This window comes from Kogia breviceps, chromosome 15, assembly GCF_026419965.1.
Source record: "Kogia breviceps isolate mKogBre1 chromosome 15, mKogBre1 haplotype 1, whole genome shotgun sequence".
NCBI classification, from domain to species: Eukaryota; Metazoa; Chordata; class Mammalia; order Artiodactyla; family Physeteridae; genus Kogia; species Kogia breviceps.
This window is the reverse complement of record NC_081324.1, coordinates 69698659-69726349: the sequence shown is the minus strand read 5'-3', so window position 1 is coordinate 69726349 and position 27691 is coordinate 69698659. Positions and strand designations below refer to the sequence as shown.

The 27691-nt window shown below is 46.6% G+C and overlaps 1 protein-coding gene across 2 annotated transcripts in view; it reads left to right on the top strand.

Annotated features, from left to right (window-relative positions):
- The window catches only part of LOC136792672 (uncharacterized), a 390674-nt gene that overhangs the window by 233675 nt on the left and 129308 nt on the right, over nt 1–27691 (top strand). Inside the window, exon 6 of one of the 2 annotated variants that reach the window (XM_067014857.1) lies at nt 19936–20265. In XM_067014857.1, coding sequence (XP_066870958.1) covers nt 20230–20265 — 36 coding nt within the window. In that variant the 5' untranslated portion in view covers nt 19936–20229. Of the gene's footprint in view, nt 1–19935; nt 20266–27485; nt 27560–27691 lie in introns of those variants that run through there. The other variant, XM_067014856.1, reaches the window with a different exon arrangement.

The following is a 27691-nucleotide window of genomic DNA, read 5'->3' as shown; positions in this document are numbered from 1 at the left end:
CGAGGTGTCCTGCCTTTTCATTTTGTACCAGCCTCGCAATCGTGCAGTTTGTCCTTGGGGGCTGGTCCGACCAAGAAATTGGGGCACCCGGTTCTGGACCCTCAGCTACCCCGCTACTGCCTAGCATTCTCCCATCTTTCCTGCTCTGAATTTTGCCAGCCGTGCCAGAATCTTCAAATCTGGGAAGAGGGCCAGAGAGAAGTTGGTGATGAGAACAGTTTTCTCCCACCCTCTGCTCCCTTCTCTCTCTCTTTCTTTAAAAAATAGAAAAAAAAAAAAAAAACCCCACTTCATTGTCATTTTGCGTCTGGAGTGCGGCAAGGGACATCTGGCAATGTGGTGGAGTTGCTGGCTGGCTGGGAGGGGGTAGCGTCCACAGGCAGGCCAGGCCTTGGGCTCTGGCAGCAGGCAGTGTCTGAGGCAATAAAGAGTCAGATTCGGAGAGGTGGGTCCTGAGCCCCATCTTGCCATGTGTTTGTTGTGTGGCCTTTGGCAAGTACATACAACCCTTCTATGCCTCAGTTTTCTCATCTGCAAAATAGAGATATTAATTCCAGCCCCATTGCCTGCCTCCCCTCTCCCAGCAAGACTGCTGGGGAGAATTTTAAGTTTAAGAATAATAATAACACTAGGGATAATAGCTAGTGCTTACCTATTGCTTACACGTATCATGCTCTTTATATAAGTTCATAGAAGCTAACGTATGCTTGCCAAAGACTTTGCATATTCTCATTCATTTAAACCTCATGAGGGAGGTCCTATCATAAACATCCCCATTTGGGCTTCCCTGGTGGCGCAGTGGTTGAGAATCCGCCTGCCGATGCAGGGGATACGGGTTCGTGCCCCGGTCCGGGAAGATCCCACATGCCGCGGAGCGCCTGGGCCCGTGAGCCATGGCTGCTGAGCCTGTGCGTCCGGAGCCTGTGCTCCGCAACAGAAGAGGCCACAACAGTGAGAGGCCCGCGTACCACAAAAAAAAAAAAAAAAAAAAAATCCCCATTTTACAGATGGGGAAATTAAGCACAGAGAGGCTAAGCGACTCAGCCAAGGTTGCACAGCTAGTACATAGCAGAGCAGAAGTTTGAACTGTGCATTCTGACTGCTGAGCCCTGGCTCCTAACCTCTGCACAGGACCATGTGCAGAGCTTCTTTTGATGCCTCCCTCCTACAGGAAGTGAAAATTAGAGGTCTGCAGGCCAAAATTGGCCCACAGAGCATTTTTGATTGGTATTTCCACACAGTGTCAGCCTGCACTGCGTTTGAAATAGGAATCAGTTGCCAACATTGAAAAAGAATTTCAAGATTTCTACATTAAAGTATAGATTTCCAGCATCTGGTTGATGCTCTGGTAAAGATGGGCTCCTGTACCTACATGGCAAAGATCTCCCATCTGCTACAGTCCCTACAACTCCCTATTGTCTTCCTGACACTGACATTCAGAGTCTATTTCCCCATTATTTTACTGCATCTACCCATTGCCCTCACATACATCACCTGCCTAGCCCCTGGGGAAGCTTAGCTTTTGATCTCTTCCCTGGGGTGGCAAGGATCTGCTTATGGAGGCAGAAATCTTCCTCCCTGTGGCTTTCTAGGCAGGGTCCCCTCTCTGGATAGCACCATATGTGGAAGGAACAATTAATTTTATGGGAAGGGGGTCGACCAACAGAATCTAGAGGTGAGTTAGCCCCTGTAATGAGCTCAGAGTCTGAAACTCCTTTAAGCTTTGGGTTTCCACGGTCCTCAGTTTAGAGAATTCCAAGAAGCTATGATTGAAGAATATCAAATTTGAAAACAAATTTATAATTACAAAATTCTGAGATTTTATATCCAAGTAGTGGATAATCAGAAGACCCCCCCCAAATTCTAGTATTTCATGCCTCCAAAATTCAAACTATTGCAAAGATTCTCTGATCCTAAAATCTCATGATTCAAGTTTACTCACTTTCTAGAAAATGGGATACAGTAGTCCCTTCTTATCTGTAGTTCTGCTTGCCCCAGTTTCAGTTACCCATGGTCAACCACAGTCTGAAAGCATTAAATGGGAGGTTTCAGAAATAAACAGTTCATAAGTTTTAAATTGCGTGCCGTTTTGAGTAGTGTGACAAAATCTTTCTCCATATTGCTCTGTCCCACCTGGATGTGACTCATCTCTTTGTCCAGCTATCTATGCTACCTGCCCTGGCTTTTAGTATAGGAGAAACATAGAATTTGTACAGTTCGGTACTATCTGTGGTTTCAGACGTCCGCTGGCTGTCTCAGAGCATGTCCCCCCCAGGTAATGGGAGACGACCGTGCACAGAAGGAAGAGGGCTAGAATGCTACGGATCCCTAGTGCTAAGGTCTCGTGATTCCGTGATTGGGTAATGATCCGCTCTGCAAAATCAGAGAGAAACTAATCATCAGTTAACTAAACAATAGTTAACAAATGAGGCAGTCTGGCTGTCGTCCTATTACAAGGCAGGGTTGGGATTTTCCTTCCACCATCTAATCTGATGTGACTATTCCTTCATTTTCCTAATGAGATCAATGCCGCCAGGAAGGAGATGTGGAAGTCTGTATCTCCCTTTAAACAAAGGCAATATGTAAATATCCTGAGTTAAGAAATGAGATTTAGGGATTGTGTATTCGTTAGCCTTATACACACCAAAGCTTTCTCAGCATCCCTTCATCAGGCCGTATTTAATGAAAGAGAACCCGTGTTGAATGTAATTCAAGTCTGATTAGATTAAAGGCAGTTTGACCTCAGGAAGAAGAATGTGGAAGGAATGATTTGGGGCATGAGAGGATTTGGGCTCCTTCAGCTGGAAGGGGGAAGCTTACTAGCATGACATTGGAAATGTCGTGGTATCCATGGGTCAGACCAATGGGAGGTAGGTTTTCAGTTCAGTCTTAAGTTGGAGGTGACTCTTCCCAACACCTTTAAACCTGGCTTGGATGGACCACAGAAGCAGCTGGCTAGAGACAGAGTGCTATAGGCTGGAGATAGAGAAAGTGACAGAGCCAAAGTAAGAGTAAAATTACCCTTAGGGTACCGAGGGGCAGACATTTCGCACACTGCGTTGGAGGGAACACACCTTATTGGCTACGTCATTACGAGTATCTCAGTACTTGGTGCCAAATTTTGGCAATTACATCCATAAATAGGGAAGTTTCTCTGCAAATAAAAAAAAGGGGAGTCTGACACCAGGATGCCACAGCCAGCACATGAGTCAAAATCGGAGGGAGGTCCTCACTATCAACACTATTGACATTTGGGGCCTCATAATTCTTCGTTGTAGACTGTCCTGTACATTGTAGGATGGTGAACAATATCCCTGGATCCCCAGTCTCTAGCCACTAGACGCTAATAGCACTCCACCCCCAATTTTGACAATCGAAAATGTCCTCAGACGTTGCCCCATGCAGGACTTGGGGAAGAGAATCCAGGTTGCCCAAAAGAGAGCCTGTGACTTTTAGCCACATCCAGATAAGGATTTCCAGCAATGCCCTAACGTGGACATAATTAGCAATTCATATCAGAATTCTACTGTGTGCCACTTGGAGTTTGTTGTGTGTAATTATGCTGAAATTATCCGTAGAGTTCTCCTTCCATGGAGGGGGTTCAGTCATTCTCAAAAAAGTCTTTGTGGTGACTTATTAGGTCTCAGTTAAAGAATTCCCCTAGGTATTACAGTGGATCGAAGTATGCAAGGTGGGTTCTTCCGGACAAAAACAAATATAAAGCTACCCTTATGGGAGATTGCATTAACTGGATGAATTTCTCTTTGAAGAATCTACATGGCAATAGAGAATTCCTGATATATAACGAGCACTCTATGAACATGAGATAAATTAACAAATAATCCTTATGGGTCATATCTCAGAGATGGGACTTACCCTCCAGGGCCAGGTTCCAATTTATCTGCCAGTTCTGAGCCGTGAATAGTACTGTCCTGAAGCATGCTGTTAAGAAAGATTCTGAGGGAGTGTCCATGCTCAGGAGAAATGTGATTGACAGAGGATGTCTGCTGTGGGTAGGGTCGAGGCTCTGACAGCCTAAGGCCCAGGAGTTCACCCCCCTCCAGGCAGTATTCTGATCAAACTGATGGTAACAAAGGTCATTTGGGCTACCAAGTGGAGGCTAGATTTAGGAAGGGCAAGATCCAAAGGTAGAAACACAAGCCATACCAGGTATTCTAGCAGAAAGAATTTAGTATAGGGAAATCAGTTGATCTGGTGTTGACAAACTGGAAAGGCAGAAAGGGGACACTGACAAACGGCAAGGCAGTGATTGCAGGAAGCAGCTATCAATCACCCTGGGCTCAGGGAGAGAGCGGAGAAGTTGGGAAAAACAAAACAAAACCAAACCCAAAACTTCGGAGTAGGGAGCAGAACTCTGCTCTTGGGAGGGAGCATGCAGAGCTTGGGTACAGACTTCTGAAGAAAAGCTGCCTGAGGTGATACGAAGAGGCCGGTTATCATCGTGAGGAAGAGCTGCACTGGAACCAGCCGTCACTGCTGGGATTAGGAACCACTGCTGCGGTGATGCTGACAAAAACTGTCGGCAGACAGGGACGAGCGCATCCTTTTCCTGCCAGCCGCCACAGGTCTTGCACTAGCACCCACGGTGGGCAGAGGCTAACATAGGTCCAGCGGGCAAAGCAGAAGTGCAGTGTGCAGCGCCCCAGCCCTGGCGCCAGAAGGCAGAGAATAGAAGGGCAGGTAGTTTAATAGCTTATACAGTTGGGGAGGCTCAGAGAGATGAACCAAGTCACCAAGTGACTAGTGCAGAGCTGGAAGAGGGCCCTCCTGCCTTCTAACTCTGGCGCCCTGTTTCTGGGCTCCCAATTACATACAGATTTGCAAGATCCTGGTGGACAGGGGTGATGGTTTTCAAGTTACATCCCTCCAGAAGAAGACTCCCCTTTCTGTTACATCTCAGGGCCCACAGAGAGGTAAAGTCGTTCCTCTAAAGCACTGGGCAAAACTCCTTGTGCGCAAGCTGTATTCTCTTCCGGAACCTGCGTGCACATTATGCAGAAACATTAAATATTTTACCCAGGGGAAAAAAAAGGTAGAGAGAGACTTCTTGCAAAGTGAATTTTCATCTCCTCTTTAGGGCTTCATCTGCGGTGAATCCTACACACCCTTTTGTGAAGGCAGAGCTAGTGAAAATCCTGAGAATAAAAGTGGGGCTTGATTTTATGCTAATATATGTAAAGAATGTGACTGTACGACTAGTCATAGGTAACACAATGAACTTAACTTTTTTTTCTCCCTTTTTTATTGAATTATAATGACTAGTTTCCATAGCAATTACTGCATCACCTTGCACATTACCAGGAAGATCTACTGCACTTCTTCCCAGTCATCCTTGTAAACATTTCTACTTTTTTTTTACGATGTTCTAGGAGAAAACACAAACCCTTTCGGCTCGGCGGCAATTGGAGAGCATATTTCAGGAGATTCATAAAGCCGACCAGAGTGTTCTTCTTTTCTAAGTTCGGTGGTTGGTTTTCCATCTTCGCCTTCACCAGCTACTTGTCAGCCAGACAAAGAGGGAAGGAGGGGAGCAGGAGAGAGCAGGGGTGATGGGAGATGAAAAGGAAGGCACACGAGTTACCAGGGAGGGCAGGTGGAACTCGGAAGGAGCCGGCCTCAAGATCCCATGTTTGTGTCTTTGATGACTCTGGGACTTTGAGAGCTATTCCCTTGGATGCACCCCTCTTTTCACACGGGGCTTGGAGGAGAATGGGGGATGTTTCTAAGCTCACAGGAGATCAGGCATGGGAGACACACAGAGATGCCTCTTGGGTAGCTTTGAAACTGTGTGTCTGAGATCTCCAGTTGCTTCCAGAGCTTCCCAGGGGAGACGGGAATCGAGACACCCCTCCATTCAAAACCCCCACTTCCACCGGCAGCTTCCTGTTAGGCTTTTCATCTTGGCCTCTCACATTATGTTTCACTTCCAGAAAGGCCTCTGCAGCTGGCGGTTATTTTCGGACACCTCCAGTTGAGAGATGAAGGAGGTGCAGCCCCTGCTGTGAGTGAGTCAGGGGTATCGCAGGGGCTGGCCCAGCTGTGGGATGCGCGGCTGGTCCCATTGCTCCCTGCGGATGGTTAGTAGCAGAGGTCGCTGTCATGGGCTCTGGTAGACAAGAAGACCCCATGCTGGACTGTGGGATCCCCATACGTGGTGGGGATTCTGCGCTCCCAATCCAAGAGAGGAGGCAGCGGCCACATCCTGAGCCCTCAGTACCTTTATTTCATTTGCTAACGGGCCTGCTGCACTCCTATTTGTGCACCAGCCCACTGTCCCTGGAGGGATCGGCGGAGAGAACGATGCCCAGGCGTCGTGAGAGGGCCTAGTGCTTGGGAGCTCAGGCCCTGAAGTCCGGTAGCCTGGGCTCCAGTCTCCTGGCTGTGCCTCCCTCACAATGTGTCTGGGATCTAGTGAGTTCCCTTGCCCTGCCTCAGTTTCCTCATCTCTAAAATGGGGCTAGTGGCAGAACACACCTAAGAGTTGTTTGTGAGGATTAAAGGCGAGATGCTGAGTAAGTGCTTCCACCTATAAGTTGCCTTGCTGTTCCCCATGGGTACAGATACCCACCTGTTCCCATGGTGTGACCTTGAATTAATTCATTAACATCTCAGAGCCTTGACTTTCCAGCTGTAAAATGCAAAATGTCTGCTGGGTGGTCTCAAAGGTTCCTCCTAGCTCTGAAATTCAAGGACTTTTGGATTCTAACAGGCTAGCTGGAGGGAGGAAAGGAGGAAGGGGGGAGGGAGGGAGAGATAGAGAGAGAGAGAGAGGGAGAGAATGAATGTGTAAGAGCAGGTGCCTTAAGCGGAGGGGAAAATTCCGTAAGTGACAAGAAGCTCTGAGTTCACCAAAATGCTTAACCAAGATAAAAAGTATGTAACTGATGTTGGAAAGATTGTTGAGATTAATAAAAGTGATTTAAGGGATTAAGACTTCTCTAAAAAGATAGTGAAGGGACCACCAATGAGAAAATCCTCCCTCACCCTCTGTCCTCGGCCTCTCTCCTTGATTTTAAGTCCTCAGTCGTGCTGGCATCTAACAAAATGGTCTCAGCAGACACTCAAATAGAATCCTGGCTTAAGCTCATCTTAGATATTGGAGAAGGTCTCCTGTGTCATATTTATATATCTATTTATACACACACACATATTTATACATACATATATAGTCAAATGACATTTTCTTTCTGGGAATGCCCAGAGGAGTTTAAGGAATGCCTCGAGGGCCTGAGTTTGGGGTCGGGATTAATCAGTGAGGCCGGCCTACTGAGCTTGGAGAAAGCTGCGTCCTGGATGTGAATCAGGCATCATAAGGAAGTCAGGGTGTGTTGGGGGGCGCGGGGAGGCTGTCTAGTAACTGAATGATCCTGATGATCTCAACCTGCTCGCTGAGCCTCAGCTTTCCCACCTGTGCACTGGGGACAAGGATGCTCTCTGTGATGGGACTGAGAGACGCAATGAGTGGGAAAGCACTTTGCAAAGGAGTTGCTGGGATTCCCATGCAAAGTGCTTTCCAACACCCCTTCACTGGCAGATTCTAGGCTGCTCTGTGGTTCTAGAATAACAAACAGGAGACTGGACTGGCCACTCCTCTTTCAGCAATGGGCTCTGAGGGAGACATGTGATCAGCCCCAGGGCTTTGAAGCCTGGCGCTCTTCAGTTTGAAACCTGGCTGCCCTCAGGTGAGCTTGGCCTCCGGGGCATGTGGGAAAGAACGCTGAGCACCAAGTCTGGGACCAGCTGTGTGTCCTGAGCTATGTTCAGGTGACAGGAGATAAAGGAGGCCAGATGTGGAGGCTCCTTACAATGGGAAGAAGCTCCTCAGACCCCCGGGTTCCATTGTGAGCCCCCAGGGGCTGGCAGCGTCTGGGAAGTGCTAACTCAGAGTGGACAGGGAAATTCAATCTGGCACAAAGAGACTCAGTCTCCTGGCCTGGGAGAGCAGGACCCTCCGGCCCTACTCACACGACTTCCCAGTCCCTGAGCCCCCGACAGTCACAGCGCAGTCCCAACAGCGTCTCTGGGGGGACAGAGATGGCTATCACGTTGCTGCTGCTGGCAGCTTCCCAGCAGTTGGGAGGAACAGTTACTGCCGGTTCAGCCTCCATGGACCACCCCAGCGAGCTGGAGGAGGGAGGGGTAAGAGCCGGGGACAGCCGCAGTCCCCATAACACAGTGATGAGTCAGTGGGCTCCCTGCAGGCCCCCAGCCCCGAGCAGAGTCAACGACTCTGGGAGCTGATTGCCCCTGGCGGGACTGAGGCTGTCAGGGAGATAAATACCCAGGGGGGATGGTACAGTGGGGTGGGGAGTCTGTTCAGAGATGGGGGCACCTCTGCCCCTGCTCAGGGCAGAGAAGCCATCTAGCAGGGAAGGTGGGCAGGCTTGGCTATGAGTGTCTCTGCTGCTGACGTTGGCCATGCTCCCTGCACAGACATGCTGATCCCTGTGGACCCAGGCCCCACTCCACAGCCCAGTGAGGGGAGCCCAGCCTTAGACCTGGGCTTCTCAACCTTAGCACGAATGACATTTGGGCTGGATCATTCTTTGTCGGGGGGGGGGGTGCCGTCCGGTGCACTATAAGGTGTTTAACATCCCTAGCCTCTGCCCACTAGATGCCGGTAGCATCCGCCACCCCAAAATTTGTAATAAGCAAAAAATGTCCCCTAATATTCCCTGGGGGCACCGACTTGACCCACGGCTCTCTCTCCTTGGGCCCACATTCCCTCTTACCCCAGCTGCTATGTTCTGTGCCTCTTCAGGATGATACACCCTACAAATCCCATGGGCCAACCGAAGCAGAGTTTCTTCTGACCCACCTTGACAGAATGCTCTAAGCCTGGGGACCTGTGGGTTGTGATCTGAGCTAGGATAAGCTGGCTGGCAGAAGAGGGGTGCTGCGGGCTGAGGTGCTGCTACAGGGGCAGCCAGGCCTCTCTGGGACACCCCATATCCTGGGAAGAGAGAAGGAACAAAGAGTCACATTTAGTCTCCATCCTTTCCGATTGCTCCAGCCTCCACATTGGCCTCCCTGCCTCTGGGCTCTCTTATCCATTTTCATCTTGGCAGCTAGAGCCATCCCCACCCAGCACAGCCAGTCAGATCACATCAGGGTCTCGTGTGCAAACCTGCTATGGCTCCCTATGGGCTGAAGATCAGAGTCTTTTGTCAGTTTTGAAAATCCTTCATTTTCTGGTGCAGGCCAACCTAAAATCATCAAAATAAAGGCCATAACTAAAAGATGTAAAGGAAATAATCCATGTAACGTCATGGTCAGGTGTCAATAAACGTAAACAGTTACCATCGTGATTCTCATCATGTGTGTAACAGTGCACAGCCTACAGCACTCTGCAGAAAGGATTAGAGCAGGGAGTAGCTGGGAGCAGAGCTCAGGGGGTTCACAGCATGTAAAACTCAGTCTCTGGGGTTAGACAGGCCTGAGTTTGAATCCCAGCTCTGCTCTGTGATCTCCACCAGGTTACTTGACCTCTCTGAGCTTTAGTTACAACTTTTCAATAAAGAGGGGTAAAAAACCCCTGATCTTCCACATTGGTTGTGAGAACGAAATGATATGTGTCAGATATGAAATCACAGTGTGTGGTATACAGTAGGCACTTACTACTTATTATGGCAAGAACTCATGAATCATTTGATCCTCACAACACGCAGTGAGGTGGACATTGTTGCTCTCCCAATGTAAAGACAAGGAAACTGAGGCTGGAGGGTGGGGGGACTTGTGTAAGGCATCCTGGCCTTAGTTTTGACCCAGGGCCACCAGACCTCCCCGTGTGCTCCTTTGCAGACTGATTCCCTGAGGCCCCAGGGAAAGCTGGGCACCTGGAACATTATTTCCAGGGGCTTTCCTGAAACTCTGAGTTAAGTCAGAGGAAGCAACTTAGAAAGTGGGAAACTGTCAGATCTCCTCCAGGCCCCCAGTGCTTGCAGCTTGTATCTGAGCAAAGCTGAATCAGGCAGCAAAGAAGCTGCTCCTGAGAGGACTGCTGTGTGGGAAAAATGAGATCTCCGCCAACCCCTTGGAGGCCCCTGGCACCACTCTCTTCTGACATGAAGGAAATGTGCCCAGACAGGACAGCCGGGCCAGAGCCCTGCCACTTAGAGGGAGATTTAGAGGAAGCAAGTGGGAAGGCCAGACACACTGGCTGCTGAATTTACTGGTCTTTTCAGCAAGGTCGGCAGGAGGGCCCTTCAGCTCTGGGCTCTTGTCTGCAGCCAAGATCCCTGAGTTGGTGACCGCGTCCAAGGTCTCCCTGTCTCCCTGCACAACGAGGCTGGGCAGAAGAAGCTAACTAGCCTGTGTCCTGGAAACTTTGGGGTGATTCATGGTTATTGCACCATGGAATTTCAAAGCATGGCCGTCTGCCAGGGATTCTGCTTTGAAAGTTAAAAGCGCAGAGGAGCCCTCATCCAAGTGTGTCCTGAGTACTCACTAGGTTCCAGGCACAACTAGCCAACTTAATGGCCATGAAACTGTTGGCATTATCCTGTTTCACAGACATGGATGTCTCAGAGATGGGCTGTGTCTCTGATCCACGGATATGTATGTATGCATATGTATGGGCTACTAAACCCATCACTTTAAATAACTGAAGTTTACAGAGATGAGCTGAGTTGCAAAGAGCCCCCTAGTTTATAAGAAATTGAGACTTTCCTATAAATGCCTCTATTTTCTCCCCTGCGAAATGGGTATATTACTATTACTTACCTCACAGGTTGCTGACGATATTCCCCAAGATAATGGGTGTATAATTGTTAGCAGTGATCCAGGCACATGGCAGGTCCTCCGTAAATGTCAGCAGGTGCTGTTATTCCTGTTTTAGTCGAAATGGACTAAAGAAACAAAAACAGGGGTATGAACTTTTCCAGAAGCACACTGTTAAAACAATTTGTTCTTTCATTAGGCAGCAAATATTTATTGATAAATTGCTCTGTGCTAGGCTCTGTCCTAAGATGTAGGGTTATGGAAATGAACAAAACGTGGGATTGTTTTCATGACTTTGAACAACGAATTACAAAATAAATAGATTAATAGAATATCCTACAAAATGCTGAAGAACAGGTTCTGTGGGCATAAATGCTAGGAGGCTTGGCTTGAGGAGTCAAGGAGTGAACTCCACAGGAAGTGATTAAATTTGAGAGCTGGAAGATAAGTAGGTGTAAAATTGGTAGAAATAAAGTGTGTGCATGTATATGTGTATATGTGTGTGTGTGTGTGTGTGTGTGTGTGTGTGTGTGTGTGTGTTTATTTGAGGATAGTTCTGAGCATTTCACACCCAGAGAACAGCATGTGCAAAGATCCTGAGGTAGGAAGGAATTCGGTGCACTTCAGAAATTCAAAGGTCAGAATAATGGAAGTAAGAGAGAGAGGCAAAGGTCAGGTTAAGCTCTGCAATGTCATCTCCCACCCCATCCCCACCCCACCTTCCCTTCCTGGCATCCGTGGAGGAGGTCCCCATCCTCCATAGTCAGTACATCTCACTACTTCCGTGCTCATCATACCCTCAAGTATGTATCAGCTTCATAACCACATATCTGTATCCTTGACCAGAATAGGACCAGAAGGGCAGAGATGGGAGTCATTTATCTTGATAAGTGAAACCCCATCCCTAGACCTACGACATCATAGCTAACTCGAACTATTGTGCCTGGGTGAATGAATGAATGAATGAATGAATAAGTGAGTGAATGACTAAATGGCTACTTGCAAATGCCGGGAATTAAATGCCATCAGCACGTCTGCACACATGTTCTACTTGAAAAACAGTAAATAGGCATCATGAGGGTTAGAGAAAAGAGATAAGCAAAAAATAAGATAAAAACATCATGTTCCTACTTCCCAGGGATTGCCTTTGTTAATACCTTAGTTATGTATGTATGTGTGTATCCATCCATTTGATCTATCTATCTAATCTATCCATCCATCCATCTTATCTGTCTGTCTATCTGTCTATCTATCCATCCATCCATCTGTCTTTCACTAAAATGTAATCATACTAGCTGTCAGGCTTTGTAACCTGCATTTTTAGTTTCCCACCCCCACATTGCCATGAACTCTTATATAATGACTAGTCTACATCCAAATCCCCCTTCTTTCCCGCAAGCCTCCCTTTGAGTCCCTTCTGCAGAATGCCCCTCCTTCTGGGTTAATCTGGTGCTTCTCTTTGGTTTCATTTGTCTTGTTGCCCTATCCCCTGTATTTCACAGGCCAGACATTGGTTCTAAAGGCTGAAAGGATTCATGGTAACTTCTTATGACTAGAGCCTTTCACCGGGAGTACTGCATTCTTCTTATAGCCGCAGGAGAACAGTGATTTCTGCATGACCCTTTTTTTGTGACGTAAAATGAAACTGGCCCTGGGTTGAGAGGATGAGTGTCATCTCCACCATGCACGTATGTGTTTCCCCTTGAGACGATAAAATGGCATGTGTACAGGGGTCCAAATCTCCCTCAACCATATGCCTAATGATTTTAACACCAAATAATAATGTTGCCTGAATCCGTTATTTCACTGGGAGGTGGCTGAATACTGGTTTACTCATTTTGCATGATTTCTTTTTCATTATTAGTGAGTGTTCTCTAGGGCAATAGATCTTCCCTCCTCAACCAGGTTAGTGGTTATTATGAAATACAGTCTGAATTGTTTTTTTCTGCTTTGCCAGGGCAATGAGTGTAAAGTGATCTTATTTTAGCCACCTGTGCTGGATTATTTAACCCAGTGTGTCTGGGAATGGGGCTTCCTTGTTGTACCCTCATGGTGATTTTTAAAAGACAGTTATTCCAGGGAAAAGTTAAATAAGAAGAGACAGGAGTGTAAAATCAGAGATCTCAAGAGCTATAAAGTTCCTTTAAAGTCCTTCTTGGTTGATATGTTAATATCCTATGGACCAGCACTCTTAAACTTTAATATGCACACCAATCACCTGGGGGTCCTGGCAGAGAGAAGATGCTGATTCCATGTATCCGAGGGTCCTAGGATCTGAATTTCTAACCAGCTTCCCTGGGATGCTTATGCTATGGGTACGCACACCACACTTTGAGTAGCAAGGCTCTAGAACATTGCAACCAAGCCTCCTTCCAACTTCTGCTTGGGAGTTTTCTGAATGGTCTTCACAGCCCTACATCATCTGGCTCTATCCACACTTCCAGCCACAGAATCAGCATTCTAAATTATGCATTAAAGATGAAGAGCCATGGTTACACTATGCATCTTACATGGATTGGCTAATTTTTGCTGACATGTACATATCTAACTCCGTAGACAAAAAGGAGTGAGAATTTGAGCGTCTGCATCCTTATAAATACGAAATATCCCTCAGTTAAAGACTTTCTCTGCCTGCCTCTCGTATGTATTTCCCAATTCACCTACATAGCAACCTTCACTCTCCATTTCCCTCCCCGAGAAGGTTCTGGCTTCTTCTCTCTGGAGATGTTCAAATTGAGCTTGAGTTTATCTCTATAAACACTTCACCTTACAAAAGAAAATAGCAACAACATGTCTCCTTCTGAGCAGTTGCTATTGAATCGTTTGACAAGGTTTGCAGAGAGTGCCTTTTTTTTTTTGTGGTAGTCGGGCCTCTCACTGTTGTGGCCTCTCCCGTTGCGGAGCACAGGCTCCGGACGCGCAGGCTCAGCGGCCATGGCTCACGGGCCCAGCCGCTCCGCGGCACGCGGGATCCTCCTGGATGACGGGGGCACGAACCCGTGTCCCCTGCATCGGCAGGCGGACTCTCAACCACTGCGCCACCAGGGAAGCCCGAGAGTGCCTTTTAAAGGGCCCCCAAAGTAGCTCTTCTAGAAGATGACTCAGATGGGTTGGGGGACGGCTGCAGGCACTGGCCTGGGCTTCAGGGAACCTGGTTGTTGACCCCATTCTGCCATTTTCTTTGGGTAACTTCACAGTCTCCTCCTTCCGCCCCAGCCCCTCGTTCTGTTTGTCATTCAGTAACTTTATCACACATCATTTACGCGCCAGACCTGGTCTGAAGAGGTTGCAGCAGGGAACAAAGCAGACACAATGGTCCTGGCCCTTGTGGGGCTTATGCTCGGGACAGGGACACAGCTTGGAGCTGGTGATCATATGATGACAAAGCTTACTTTTTAAAAAATTTGTTTTTTGTTTTTTAATGGAAGTATAGCTGATTTACAATATTGCGTTAGTTTCAGGTATACAGCAAAGTGATACAGTTATATAAATATATATATATATATTCTTTTTCAGATTCTTTTCCATTGTAGGTTATTACAAGATATTGAATATAGTTCCCTGTGTTATATACTAGGACCTTGTTGTTTATCTATTTTATAAATAGTAGCTTGTATCTGCTAATCCCAAACTCCTAATTTATGCCTCCCCTTCCCTTTCCCCTTTGGTAGCCACAGGTTTTTCTTCTGTGTCTGTGAGTCTCTTTCTGTTTTGTAAATAAGTTCATTTGTATCATTCCACATATCAGGGATGTCATATGGTATTTGTCTTTCTCTGTCTTTACTTCACTTAGCATGATAATCTGTAGGTCCATCCATGTTGCCACAAGTGGCATTATTTCACGGGTTTTTTTTTAACGGCTGAGTAGTATTCCATTGTATATATACCACATCTTTTTCATCCATTCCAATTTATGTTGCTTCCGTAAAGCTCGCTTTTGATCAAGGTCACAGATGAGCGATGTAGGTTGCTATGAGTAGAGGCCAAGGTAGGAGATGGGGACGGAGTGGGAGAACTCAGGGGGCCGAGGAAGTGCAGGTGTCATTGCGCACAAGCCTGGAGGGCTAAGTGAAGGAGGGAGCCAGAGTGAGGGTCCCCAAGGAGGCGGGTGTGGCTTCAGTGTCAGCACCTTCCATGACCCCTGCCCCTTCACCACCCTGCTCCACCGCGTTCGGTGCTCAGGGCAGTGACCCCGTGGCTTTGACAGCATCCATGGCTTCAGGTTCGTCAGGCTATGGGGAGACAGTAGTAGATGGAAGGGTTGGAGGAAACTGGGGTGGGGTATTGACTCCTGCAGCTCCCCCGCTGCAGGGACACCATAAGCAAGGTGTTGTCTGAACACCTGCAGAGGACCTTCCGGCCGGCTCCCTCCCCTGGTCCCTTCCAGGCGCGTGGAGTGGTCCTTGTGGGCTTTCTTCCACCCTTGGAAATAGTTTCTTTATCAAAGTCTCCTGAAGTGAGCCAAGCTGGGGTCCTGCCTGATATAGTTCAGAGCCCACAGGGCTTGTGACGCCTGCCCTGTGGGCTGGGGGACTCTGCGGAGGGGCCACAGACGGTGAATGGTATCATCCAGTTTGTATGACTTCTATAACTTTCCGTGTTGATATAATTTCACACTTATAGAAAAGTTGCTAGAATAGCACTGTTATGGGTTGAACTGTGTTCCCGCCACCAAAAAAAGATATTGAAGTGCTAACCCCCAATACCTCAGAATGTAACCTTGTTTAGAAACAGGGTCTTTACAGAAGGAGCCAAGTTAAAATAAGGTCGTTAGGGTGGATCCTAATCCAGCATGACTGTGTCCTTATAAAAAAGGGAAATGTGGGGACAGAGACAGTCATGCACAGAGGGAAGAGACACAGGGAGGAGGCCATGGGAAGGTCGGGGTGATGCCAGCGAACATCTTTGGATTCTAGAACCTGCAAGAGGCAAGGAAAGATCCTCCCCTATACGGTACAGAGGAAGCAGGGCTCTGCTGACCCCTGGTCTCAGACTTCTAGCCTCCAGAGCTGTGAGACAGGAAATTCCTGTTGTTCTGAGCCACCCGGTTTGGGGTACCTTGTTATAGCAAAGTACTCCCCAGGAAACTAATAAAACTACAAAGGAGTTCTGTTTACTTTTCACCAGCTTCACCAATTGTAGACGTTCACCAATTGTCACATTTCTTGATTTTCTCACTAAATTTAACTATATATGTGTATATATTAATTAGATATGGAATAGATTAGATACATAGAAGTAGATTATATATATCTCTCTATATACTACACTACATATACTATAGGTATATTATAGATATACTATAGATATATAAAGTATTTGATATATTTATTAATATATGTATTAGTATATTACTAATATATTAATATATAGTTATGTACTTATGCTAATATATGAATATAAATAACATATTATGTATTAGACATATGTATATAATGAATATATATGTTAGTATAGTATTAACTATATAGTCGATACTAATATATAACACATGGTATATATCATACATATATACTTATATACAATATATACAAATAGTTTTTTTCTGAACCATATGATGTAAGTTGAGTGCTGATTCCCTTCTCTAGAGTGACAAAATCTCCTGGTTTGCCTGGGATTTTCCTAGCTCTAGCACTGAAAGCCCCGCACCCTGGGACCCCTCAGAGTCGTGAGCAAACTGGGACTGTTGGTCACCCAACTGTTAAATATTTCAGAGTGTATTTCCTAAATATAAGAACAACCTCGTACATGACCACAGCACAATGATCAAATTCAGGCCATTTACCGTCGCTGTCATCTGTTAGCCTGTACCGCAATCCCCTTCGAAGCCCACCAATTGTCCCAACAAGCCCTTTACAACTATTTCCCCATCCTCATCTCCAGGGCTAGACCCAATCCAGGATTATGCAGATATCACGTTTCTTGAGTTGCTTCTGGACGCCCAGATATTTCTTCTAGAACAGTTTCTGAGTCTTTTTGTGTGGTTGTGTGTGTGTGTGACCTCAGTAATGGATTACAGACCACCGACTAAAGTAAGAAGCCATCCTGATAATAAATAGATGCACAGAAGAGAAGGCACATATCTGCTCTGCAGTAGGCAACCAACTAATAAGTACGGAGAAATAATGGAGTTACAAAACTAGCGTTTTGCAGCCATCCTGGCATTAGTAGATTCCGGTGGCTGTCTTCCGTGGATGCTAAAAGCCAGGAGTAAAAGTGGGGTGAGGATGGGGATTGATAGTTTGGTGAGGATGGGGATTGATAGTTTGGAAGTCGCTGGGTAGAGATTTCGGTCGGGGCCCCAGATCGCTTCACAGTGGAAGTGATTTGCTTTCCCAGGTCTTGCCTCATGGGAATATCAGCTCTCTGAGGCTGGTGGCCCTTTTTGCCCACTGCTGTAGCCCCAGTACCTCGCCAAGTACTGGAGACAAAGCAGATGCTCAATACATACTTGTAAACTGAACAAGGGACTGGACGAAGAAGGTCTCTTATGGGCAGGGGTTGGGAAAGTAGAAATGTTTCTGCTGGATCTGTTGTACTTCCCTTTCCCACAAGTGCGTGTTTTCTTCCGTACAGGGTTCCAAAGCAGAAACGGTGGTGGGCGTCCACTCTCTTAAATGTTAACCGTGTAATAAACATGAATCACCAAAAAGCGCTTTTAAAATAAGGTTAATGGAGCTGCGTTTATTCCATTTTGTTGCATGGTTAACTAGATGCAAATAATTACTAGCTCCGCATTTATGGATGCTCGTTTTAAGGTTATTTTATGTAGCTCTGTGAAGTGAAGGCTCTTGTTTTTCCCTCTTGGTTTTATAGGGCACTGTGGAGTAGAACGTTCAATAAAGCCCTGCTGCAAAGGGGTACCCATCCTGGGGGAGGATTCCCCACTGCCCAGGCCCCCTGTGCTAATTCCTATCGGGGACCCAACCCATCCCAGGCTGGGCCGTCCCTTTCACATCCTGCAGGAGCAAAGTGTGGTCGCCTAGGGTGTTTCAAGAGAAGAGGGGACAGCTGACCTGCCACTTGTCACTTCCCCTGTCAACATTATTGTTACCCATTTGGAATCAGGGACCATGCCAGCCCACTCCCCCCTCCTTTTTCCCTGCAGTGTGCAGAGCTGAGTGCTTAATCGACGTTTGCATAAAATGCCATAAATCATAGAATCTTAAAGCTGCAAGAAGGCTGAGAGGTCAACCAAACGATGAACAAGAAAGCCTGAACGGCCGGGGAAGCCAAGGAGTCAGGAAGAGAGACAGGTGGCTGACGGTGTGCATGCTCTTTGGGCACTGCCTCGTTTCACACTCACCTTGCCCTGCGGAGCCGGGATTGCCACGTCCACTTGGCAGATGGGGACACCGAGGCACACGGTGACGGCCGGCCTGGGATTCTCGGCAGGATCTGATCTGACTGACCCCAGGCCTTCACGCTCTGTCCGTGGGGCCTCACGGGAACCTGGGGGTCCGGTCACGTGGGGGTGCATGACTGAGCCTCCGTTTCTCCACCTGTGAGCTGCTCGTGGACACGTTCTGTAAATGAGTTATACAAGGAGCAGAAAACTGAGTCGTCAGCACGCTGACAGAGAATGGGGTACCCAGAGAACCCTGGCTCTGTCCCTGGCAGGGGTCAGAGGCAAAGAAAAGAGGTACGAATGTGGGAGTCAGATGGAACCAGGGTCAAGTCCTACCTTTTCTATTACTGTGTGAACTTGGGCAGGTAATTTTGTCTGCTCTTCTACCTTCGCTTCACAAATATCCAGAGGCGTGGTCAAGTGCGGAGTCAGAAGTCTGACTGTCTGGGTTTAACATGGCTCTGCCACAGATGACCTGTACGACTCCAGCAAGTGATTTGCCCTCACCACCATCATCATCAAGGCATAGTGCACGTGCGATAACAATACATAAATCTAAATGCAAAGCCTGAAGACTTTTTACATCCTCCTACCCTGTGTGACCACCGCCAAGATCAGGTTCTAGAGCACTTTCAGCAGCCCAGCAGCCCCTGCCCTTGGCCCTCCCAGTCAGCCCTGCCCTCCGTCCCCAGAAGTAATCACTGCTCTATTGTCATCACGTAGTTCTGCTTCCGAACTTCATGCAGATGGAACCACGCACTGCATTCCGTTGGGTCTGGCTTCTTTCACTCAGCATCACGTCTGAGATGCATCCACGATGCTGCGGCGGCACAAGCCCATTCTTTCTCATTGACTTACAATGTTCTATGGTGTGACTTCACCAGTGTGTTTATCCATTCTTCTGTCGATGGGCATATGGGTTGTTTCTAATATTTAGCTCTTACAAATAAAGATCCTATGAACATTCGTGTGCACATCTTTGGCGTCCCTAAATACGTGTTTTTTAGGAGTGGAACTACCAAGTCATAGTTTAGACCCATATTTAGCATAAGGAAATGTTAGTGTAAGGGTTTTATCTCCTCTGTTCCTCCCCTTCCTCATCTGTAAAATGGTGCCAACCTCTTAAGGCCGTTGTGAGGATTAAATGTGATAATCTATGTTAAGTGGGAAGAAAACAGCAAAATACAGAAGGAGATGTACAGCTAGATACCAATTATGTAAAGTTTCAAAACCTGCATGAACAACAAAATATCATGTTTACGGATACATAATTGTGTAATAAACATTTAAAAAACCTATTGACATAGTAAACTCCAAATAGAAGTGCCTGGTTGGAAAGCAGAAGAAAACACTGGGATCAGGGTAGGTGCACAGGGACCTCAGCTACAGCTGTGATGTCTTGTTCCAGTAGAAAAAGATCTGGAGCAAATAGAGCATGCAGTTAAGATTTTTAAAAATCTAGTGTTTATTATATTTTCTGTATTCTTGCCTATATGTTTGAACTACTTTTCATTAAAAAAACATTATTACTAAAATGTAATGTTAATCTCCAAAAATGTTAATACTACGTAATGGTTTGTAACCTGCTTAGGATACAGTATGCAAATAAATGCTAGCTATTATTATCATTAATACTAAGAGCCCATTGTACATGTAATTCTCACCCTTCTTCTTGCTGGGTAAATCACACCTCAAAAACTTGGTCCAATGTGGATCCAGCTCTCACACTGTTGCTGGCACAAAGGAGGGCCTCAGTAAACCCTAGCTCTGGACATTTTCTTAAACTGATCAGAAGTCACCAAGCACGGCGGTTTTGTTAGTTTTTTTTTTTTTTTTTTTTTTTGCAGTACGCGGGCCTCTCACTGTTGTGGCCTCTCCCGTTGCGGAGCACAGGCTCTGGACGCGCAGGCTCAGCGGCCATGGCTCACGGGCTTAGTTGCTCCGCGGCATGTGGGATCTTCCCGGACCAGGGCACGAACCCGTGTCTCCTGCATCGGCAGGCGGATTCTCAACCACTGCGCCACCAGGGAAGCCCAGCACGGCGGTTTTGACTAAATATGTCAGCCCTTCTGTGTGTCCAACTCCAATCACACTAGGAAACAAAGACCCCAGGAAATCTGTGCATTGGAGGGAGCCGTGGAATGCATGCTCCCAGCTCAGCCCAAGAACCTGGACAGGTGAGTTATGATTTTTCTCTCGAGACCTGCACAGGGTACCTAACAGCCAAGCTGCCCTTGACAACAGGCTCCGGCTTTAACAAATGCGATGCTGGAACTATTTATTTTCCGAACGTGTTTGAATTTTGACTCATTGTGGAGATGCAGTTGGGGAAAAAAATGACCAGGAAACACACACACACACACACACACACACACACACACATTCACACATACAGAGAATAAGCCAATAGCAACCACCCTTCCCAGGAAAAAAATGGAAAAGATGAAGATAAGCAAAAGAAGCTTTTTCGTGTCACTTCAATTAAGAGGAACAAAATAGTCCCCAGGCATACATGAGTGTGTTTGTGTATGTGTGTGTCTGTGTGTGCACCTGTGTGTATGAATTGAAAGGGGAAAGATTAGGTGGAGAGGGAACAGAGTGCCTAGGGGACTTCCTTGGCCCCCCACCCTTAACCAAAAAGATGCTTCTTGACTTGCACTCCACAAGCTGGCTGGACAGAATAAACGTGGATTTTATTTTAATAATGTCGTAGGCAAGACAAGGAAGGGTTCCTTGGCTCTAGCAGAGTGGGTGCCCTGACCTGGCATAGCATGTAGCCTACAGGATGAAATGTTGTTTCTGGGCTCTGGTGAAAGCAGAACAGAGGAAGCAGTTGTGCCGCTAATTGCTCCACCGAGGGCTTGGTTTACAGTGATATCAATGCCCTGGCCTCCAGTAGATCAGCATCATAAAAAGAGAGAGAAATAGCAGCCCATCCTCAGCAGCCCATGCTGAGGAGCAGGTGGACAGGAGCTCCACACTGAGGTCAGCCCTGCCGGTTGCATTTCACTGGTGAAATCTTGGGGACAATGAGGGGTTTCTTCTGCCCAAAGTAAATGGCGTTTGGAGCCTTTGGGTTTGAGATCTGCCTCTGCCACTTCCAAACTATGTGCTGGCCCCCTTGGAACTCAGTTTGCCCACCTGCAAAATGGAGCAATGCCATCTGCCCTGGGTTAGGGTGACAACTGTAATGAAGGATGTCTAGCACCGTGCCTGGCACAATGCCACTAATGCTGACTGGCTCTCATTTTTAGAGGAAAGTCAGATTCAGACTCTCTGAGCACGTAGTCTGGTAGGAAAGACATCACGTCCAACTGGGACCAGTAGAAAGGGGCTCGGGATTGCGGAGCTCTCGGTAAGAAAGGCAGCCAGGTGCTGCTGGGCACTTGTCTGAAATGCAGCTGGAGCTGGTGCAAATGGCAAGCGGGGCTGAATTCGCCAACGTACCTGATTCTTCTCATCAGCAATGGTGACCAGGGGAAGCAGAGGAAACCTCTTTTGTTAATCTCCTAATAAGCGCCTACCACCTTCCATGCGTTTTACATGCACTGTCTCATGTAATATTTTATCCTTATAATGATGCTATTTTCCTCTCTGCTGGACATCTATTGGTTTTACCAGCCTAGCTTCCAGTCCTCCTTTCTGCTAAAGATACATTTATACATTTTATTCCAGAATGAAGTCCCCATATGCTTCTGAGAGTGCTGTTCTGTGCCTGCTATGGGAGAGCAGGAGTCTGGCCATGACTTAGGCCTACCAGTCAGTGTATTCCATTCCTCTGGTGGCAGCGATTGACAGAGATGAGCATGTGACATATGACAGAAGTGAGGTTCAATTGCAGGATATTAGCTGGAACTATTGGGAGAGGGATGGTCTTTCGGTGACAATTGCTAAACTGGGAGGATGTAGGTTTGGAGCTGCTGGCACCCTTTTAGTTACCATGAGGTAAGGTCTTGCCTAAGAATGAAACCAACACAAAGAAATCAGAGTAGAGACGAGTCAGATGTTTTTAATACTGTTTCATTTTAAAATGGTTTACAGTTGTTCACAAGGAGTTGCAAAAGTAGTACTACTTCACCCAGTTTCGTCCAATGATAATATTTTACATAACCACAGTAAAATTATCAAGACCAGGAAAATGACATTCGTACAATGCTATTAACTTGAATACAACCTGACTTGGATGTCGCTAGTTGTATGGGAACTTTCTGGGGTGGGTGTATAGTTCTATGAAATTCTATCACATGTGAGTACTTGTCACCATGAACAAGGTATAGAGCTCATCCATCACCACAAAGAAACTCCCTCAAGCAACCCCCAAATGGTCACACCCCACCCCACCCTTAATGCCTGGCAACCCCTGATCTGTTCTTTAGAGCTATAACTGTGTCACTATGAGAATATTCATATATAGCATTCTTTTCTTCATCTTTGAATATTTCCGTCTTCCAGATGAATCATATATAGCACATGAACTTTCAGGAGTGGCTTTTTTTCACTCAGCACGATGCCCTTGAGATCCATCCAAGGTGTGACATGTATCAATAGTTTGCTCCTTTTCATTGCTGAGTAGTATTCCTTTGAAAGGATGTACCATCGTTTGTTTCACCCTTCACCCACTGAAGGCCAAGTTATTTCCTGTTTGTGGGTATTAGGAATGAAACTGGTATGAACATCCATGTACAGGTTTTTATGTGAAGGTAAGTTTCATTTCTCTACAATAAATACCCAAGAGTGAGATTGCTGGATTATATGCTAAGTGTATTTTAACTTTATGAGAAACTGTCAAACTGTTTTCCAGAACAATCCCCCAACAGCAGACTGGGGGACCTATGACCTTCTTCTGGCCCATGTTCTCCTGATAAGCAACACCTCATTTGTCCCTGGATCACAGAAAACATGCACTTTCCCTCTTTAATGTCTGTACTTAGGAGCAAATGTGAAATGAAATTCAAAAACAACTTTTATTTTTTCTGATTATAAACAAGATGCTTGGTCATGGCAAAAGCACAGGCAGACCTCGGAGATATTGTGGGTATGGTTCCAGATCACCGCAATAAAGCAAACATTGCAATAATGTGAGTCACACAAAATTTTTGGTTTCCCAATGCATATAAAGGCTATGTTTGCACTACACAGTATCTGTTAAGTGTGCCATAGCATTATGTCTAAAAACCAATGTACATACTTTAATTTAAAATAATGCTTTTGGAAAAACGGTGCCAATAGACTTGCTCGAAGCAGGGTTGCCACAAACCTTCAGTTTGTAAAAAATTCAGGATCTGAGAAGCACGGCAGAACAAGGTGTGCCTGTATTTGGAAAATTCAGCAAAGAGTAAAGAAGAACTAAACATCTCCCATAAACTCACACCCCAGGTGAGACCACCCTTGGGATTTCAGTGTTGGAATCTCAAGGTTCATTCTCACCATCCTCTTTAAACGTCCACAAGTCACCATCTATCCTTGGCCGGTGGGGTGGGTGCCAGGTTTTTTCTTTCCTTTAATAAGAAGGGAACTGAAACAAAACAAAAGAAAAAATTGGAGGGGAAAATACGCCCCAGGCCTTGGCTGCTTCTCTCTTATCTGCCTGCACTTCACGGAGCAGGAGTTTCCTCTTACGGCTCTCAAGAATAGACACGCGTCTAGTCTGGTCACGCGCCTCCAGGCCAAGCAGCCCATTCTTACCAGCAGAAGCACCTGGTGCATTGTGGGAGAGCTGGCTGGGTGGGGACCCTTCCCAAGAGATTCCCCGACTGGGCCCCAGGCCAGCTGCCCTGCTGACCCGGAGTTGATTTTTACTTCTCTTTGCAGCCTTCCCCTCCCCACCTTCCCTCACTTAAAGAAGGCTCTGGGCTGAGTAGAAATGACTTGCTGTGGTGGTGAGCCCCAGAGGGACACCCTCTGCGCTTGTCCCCAGATCTCTCCAGAAGCCCCTGGGCTGGGAGGGGTGAAGAAGTTGAGGTCATTGGTGAGGGGAGAGTGGACTCTAGGGAACATGAGAACACACCTGTACACTCTCCGGCCCAGCAGTAGAGACTTCAAATCCACGAGTACCTGTGATGGCTTTATCCCCTCGGGATCCCTGACATCCTGATGACTATAATTTTTACTATATATATATATATATATTTTTTTTTTCTCATAGTTGGGGAAATTGATTCAAGTTCATGGTGATAATTCTAATCTGCTAGTGTTTCTCCATTTTCAAAATCTCAGGTCTGGTCATGGTCACATTTAATCTTTGAAATGACCCTTACCGGGGCCGCAATTATTTTTTCAGGTTTATAGTTGAGAAAGAGGAGGCAGGCACAGAGAGGTGAAAGAACTGACTCAAGGTCACATAGCCGGGAAGGGGCAGAGCGAGGGTGCTGACCCGCCTGTGCCTGCCTGCTTCTGACTTCCTGCTCTTTCCAGCACCCTGGGTCTCAGTTTCTCCATCAGCACAGAAGGCGGATTCATCTAGATCCTTTCTATGGCTCCGTCTCCTTAGAACTTTCTGATGCCCGTGTTTCAGAATCAAATATTTGCAAAATCCAGCTCAGAAAGGGGCCTTGACCCCTGGAACCGAAAACTTGAACAGAGTCAAGTGTGAATTTGCTAAAACGGGAGAGAACTGGCCCAAATCCAGCCCATCACATGCTGGAGGTGGGTGGCGGGACAGTAAGGCGCCTGGCAGAAAGCGCGGGCAGTCAAACAGGAGAGAAGGGAGATGGCTGAGCAGTGCATTTACAATCAATTATTGCTTTGGGGAAAAAAAAAAATCACGATTAATATTTTTTAAATGTAAGGAGAATGGAAACTTATAAACAAAAGTCAGCAGAGAGCCTCCCGTCTAGAAAATCCACTCAATGTTTGGCCAAAATGGTTCTAAACATCTCTCTGCACATTTGTACTTCTAGATGAAGAACAGTTTGCAAATTGTGCATCAGCTTTGTCTCTGGTCATGGTGTGACCTAGCCTTGGCACGCTGGATTCTTTGTCCACGTCAGTAAATGACTATCCTTAATAGTCATGGTTTCAGCACGTTCCAGTATTTGACTACATCGCAGTTGTTGAACTAGTGCCCTGTTGATGGATCTTTAAGTGGTTTCCAAATGTTTGCTATTGTGAGCAACCCACAGCTCAAATAATATCTAGATGGAAGACATTGTAGGTATAAGAGATACAGATGCATGTGTAGGTGTAGGAATTGGTATTGATACCTATGGGTACACATTGATATCAGTATGAGTTTTAATCACTGGCGTCAGAGTTTATTTTATAATGAGGGCTTGCTGTTTTGAGGGGTAAATAGCTTGCTAACTGGGCAATATTGAGGTGGAAGCTTGAAACGGTCTCTCTTCTTCTCATAAGGCAGCATGGGCTGAGGGGCAGACACATAGTAAGTTCTCAGTAATCATCCCTTTCCCCTTCTCTCTCCTGCCAGCCTCACTTCAGAGACAACAAAGAGGCAGCATTCCTTGAATAATTCATTCAGAAATCCAAACAAGGACTTCACACCTCCTATGCGCCAGATTCTATGCTAGGCATTTGGGACGCAGCCATGGAAAAGGCAGGGACCTCACTTTCCAGGGGCTCCGGGCCAGGGAGAGGTGCCCAGATGAAGGGCTAGGTGGGATTTAACAGCAGTGTGAAGAGTTCACGCGAGGAGCCACGGACAAGGTCAAGAGTGACTGTCGTGGTTTGGGGGGGATGGGTGGGCGTGGTCGGAAACAGGTTCTGGCATCAGAGACACCAAAACGAGGCTTGCAGGGGGATGATGGGAGCTTGCGGGTGGGAAGTGCACTTCAGCGGGATGGAAGAGAATAGAAAAGGCAGTGGATGAAGCAAAGATAAAGTGGCTGGAACACGGTGGTTTTCTTGCCAATGGCGGGTGAATGAGCTGCTCTGACTCATTACTTCAGTGATGGGGTGGGGATAAGGTGCCTACAGGCCTGGGACAGGATCAAAGGTGAGGGTGTGGAAAACAGGAGACGCTGCCCTGTCTCTAGGTGCTGGGCACCAGGGGACAGTGTCCTGTGAGGGTGTGGGTCATATGTGGACAGCTCATATAATTTTTCAGGGGGAGGGGAAAATCATATCTTTGACAAAAACCCCTCCTGATTTTTACATATTGGCAAGGGATCCAATCTAAAAACCAAATGAAATATTAACAACCATAAAAACAACTAAAAAAACCAACAACTCCACAAAATGCCTTGTAAAGACTAAACAGAAGGCATCCTGGTGACAAAATTGTACCCAAATGATCCTGGTTGACCACCTTGTCACTTGACACCTCCCCAGGGATATGTGACCTTCAAAGACACCCTCCAAATACAAGCTTCAGAAAAGATAAACCCCTTCCATGTGGCTGGGTTTATTTTTAAAGCAAGGTTTCCTTGTCTGTGTTCAACTCGATGGGTGGAGAAAATAATTAGAATTGATTTCTCTGCACCCGCCAAGGAAGAGAATGAGGCAAACTTGCATCTCTATACATGGTAGAAGAGGGGGAAAAAAAAAGAAAGAAACTTCCTTCCAATCTGTGTCTCATCCCACGGATAGGCTTCTCACTTTTTGGACTGTTTTAGGGGCGTCTTTTGATTACAACATTGGTTTGAAGAGACACTAATTGTACCCTGCTTACAATGCTTGTAATTATGCGTATTACATTTTGATTCATTTCCATATGTCAACACCACTCCGAGATGCAGGGTGGTGGGGTGGCTGAGAACCGCTTTTATAATCGGTTATTGTCTATGAAGAAAAAATCCGCACAGAACATGAGTGAAGTGTGCTTTGTTGAAATTGGAAATAAGATTATACATAAAAGTCGTCCTCTGACATCCAGAAAATGGACAGTTTAAAATAAATTCACTGCTGATCAACAAGATTGCTAGCTCCCTTCTTCCCTTTTACACTAATGAGGGAAATACTTTTCAAGTCTCTAATAGCAAGATGTTCGAGTGCATCATTTCAATAGCTTTGTTCTTAATAAAAGGTGACCCCAATATTCCCCCCTTTGCTGGAGACATTGTCCTACCCCGATATATTTGTGATTCCAGGCTCCTTGTAAAAAAGAAACGAGGGAGAGAGAGAGAGAGAGAGAGAAAGGAAAGGAAAGGAGAGGGGGTGGGGGAGGTGACGGGGCGGGGTGAAGGGGGGAGTGACAATGTCTCCTTAGCTTGGAAAAACCCAGCAGCATGGCGACAAGCAGAATCGGAGCCCTTCCTGTCTGAAGGAAGATGACTCTGAACCAAAGCAAAAATAAATAACCCAAACCAAACAGCAGCTTCACAGCACCTGTGTGCAGACCGAGCTTCCTCGGAGGACTTTTCCTGAGTGCAAATCCCTTTCCGTGCGTGAGATGAAAGGACGTAGGCATCTGGCTGGCATTTCCACGCAGTGGCTGAGGCAGGTTATTGCCTGCAACTCTGGAGCCTGAACGATGCTGAAGGTTGGCTCCGGATGGAAAAATCCTGGAGGTTTGGGGTGAGCGAAGGCTTGAGTGCATTGGAACAAGATTTGCAAAGGGCTTGGGGTGGGGGGCAGAGCTGGAGGGAAAGGGCACGGGTCTAGGGCACCCCCCTTGTTCACCACTTACACGCTGGGTGTATATACTGA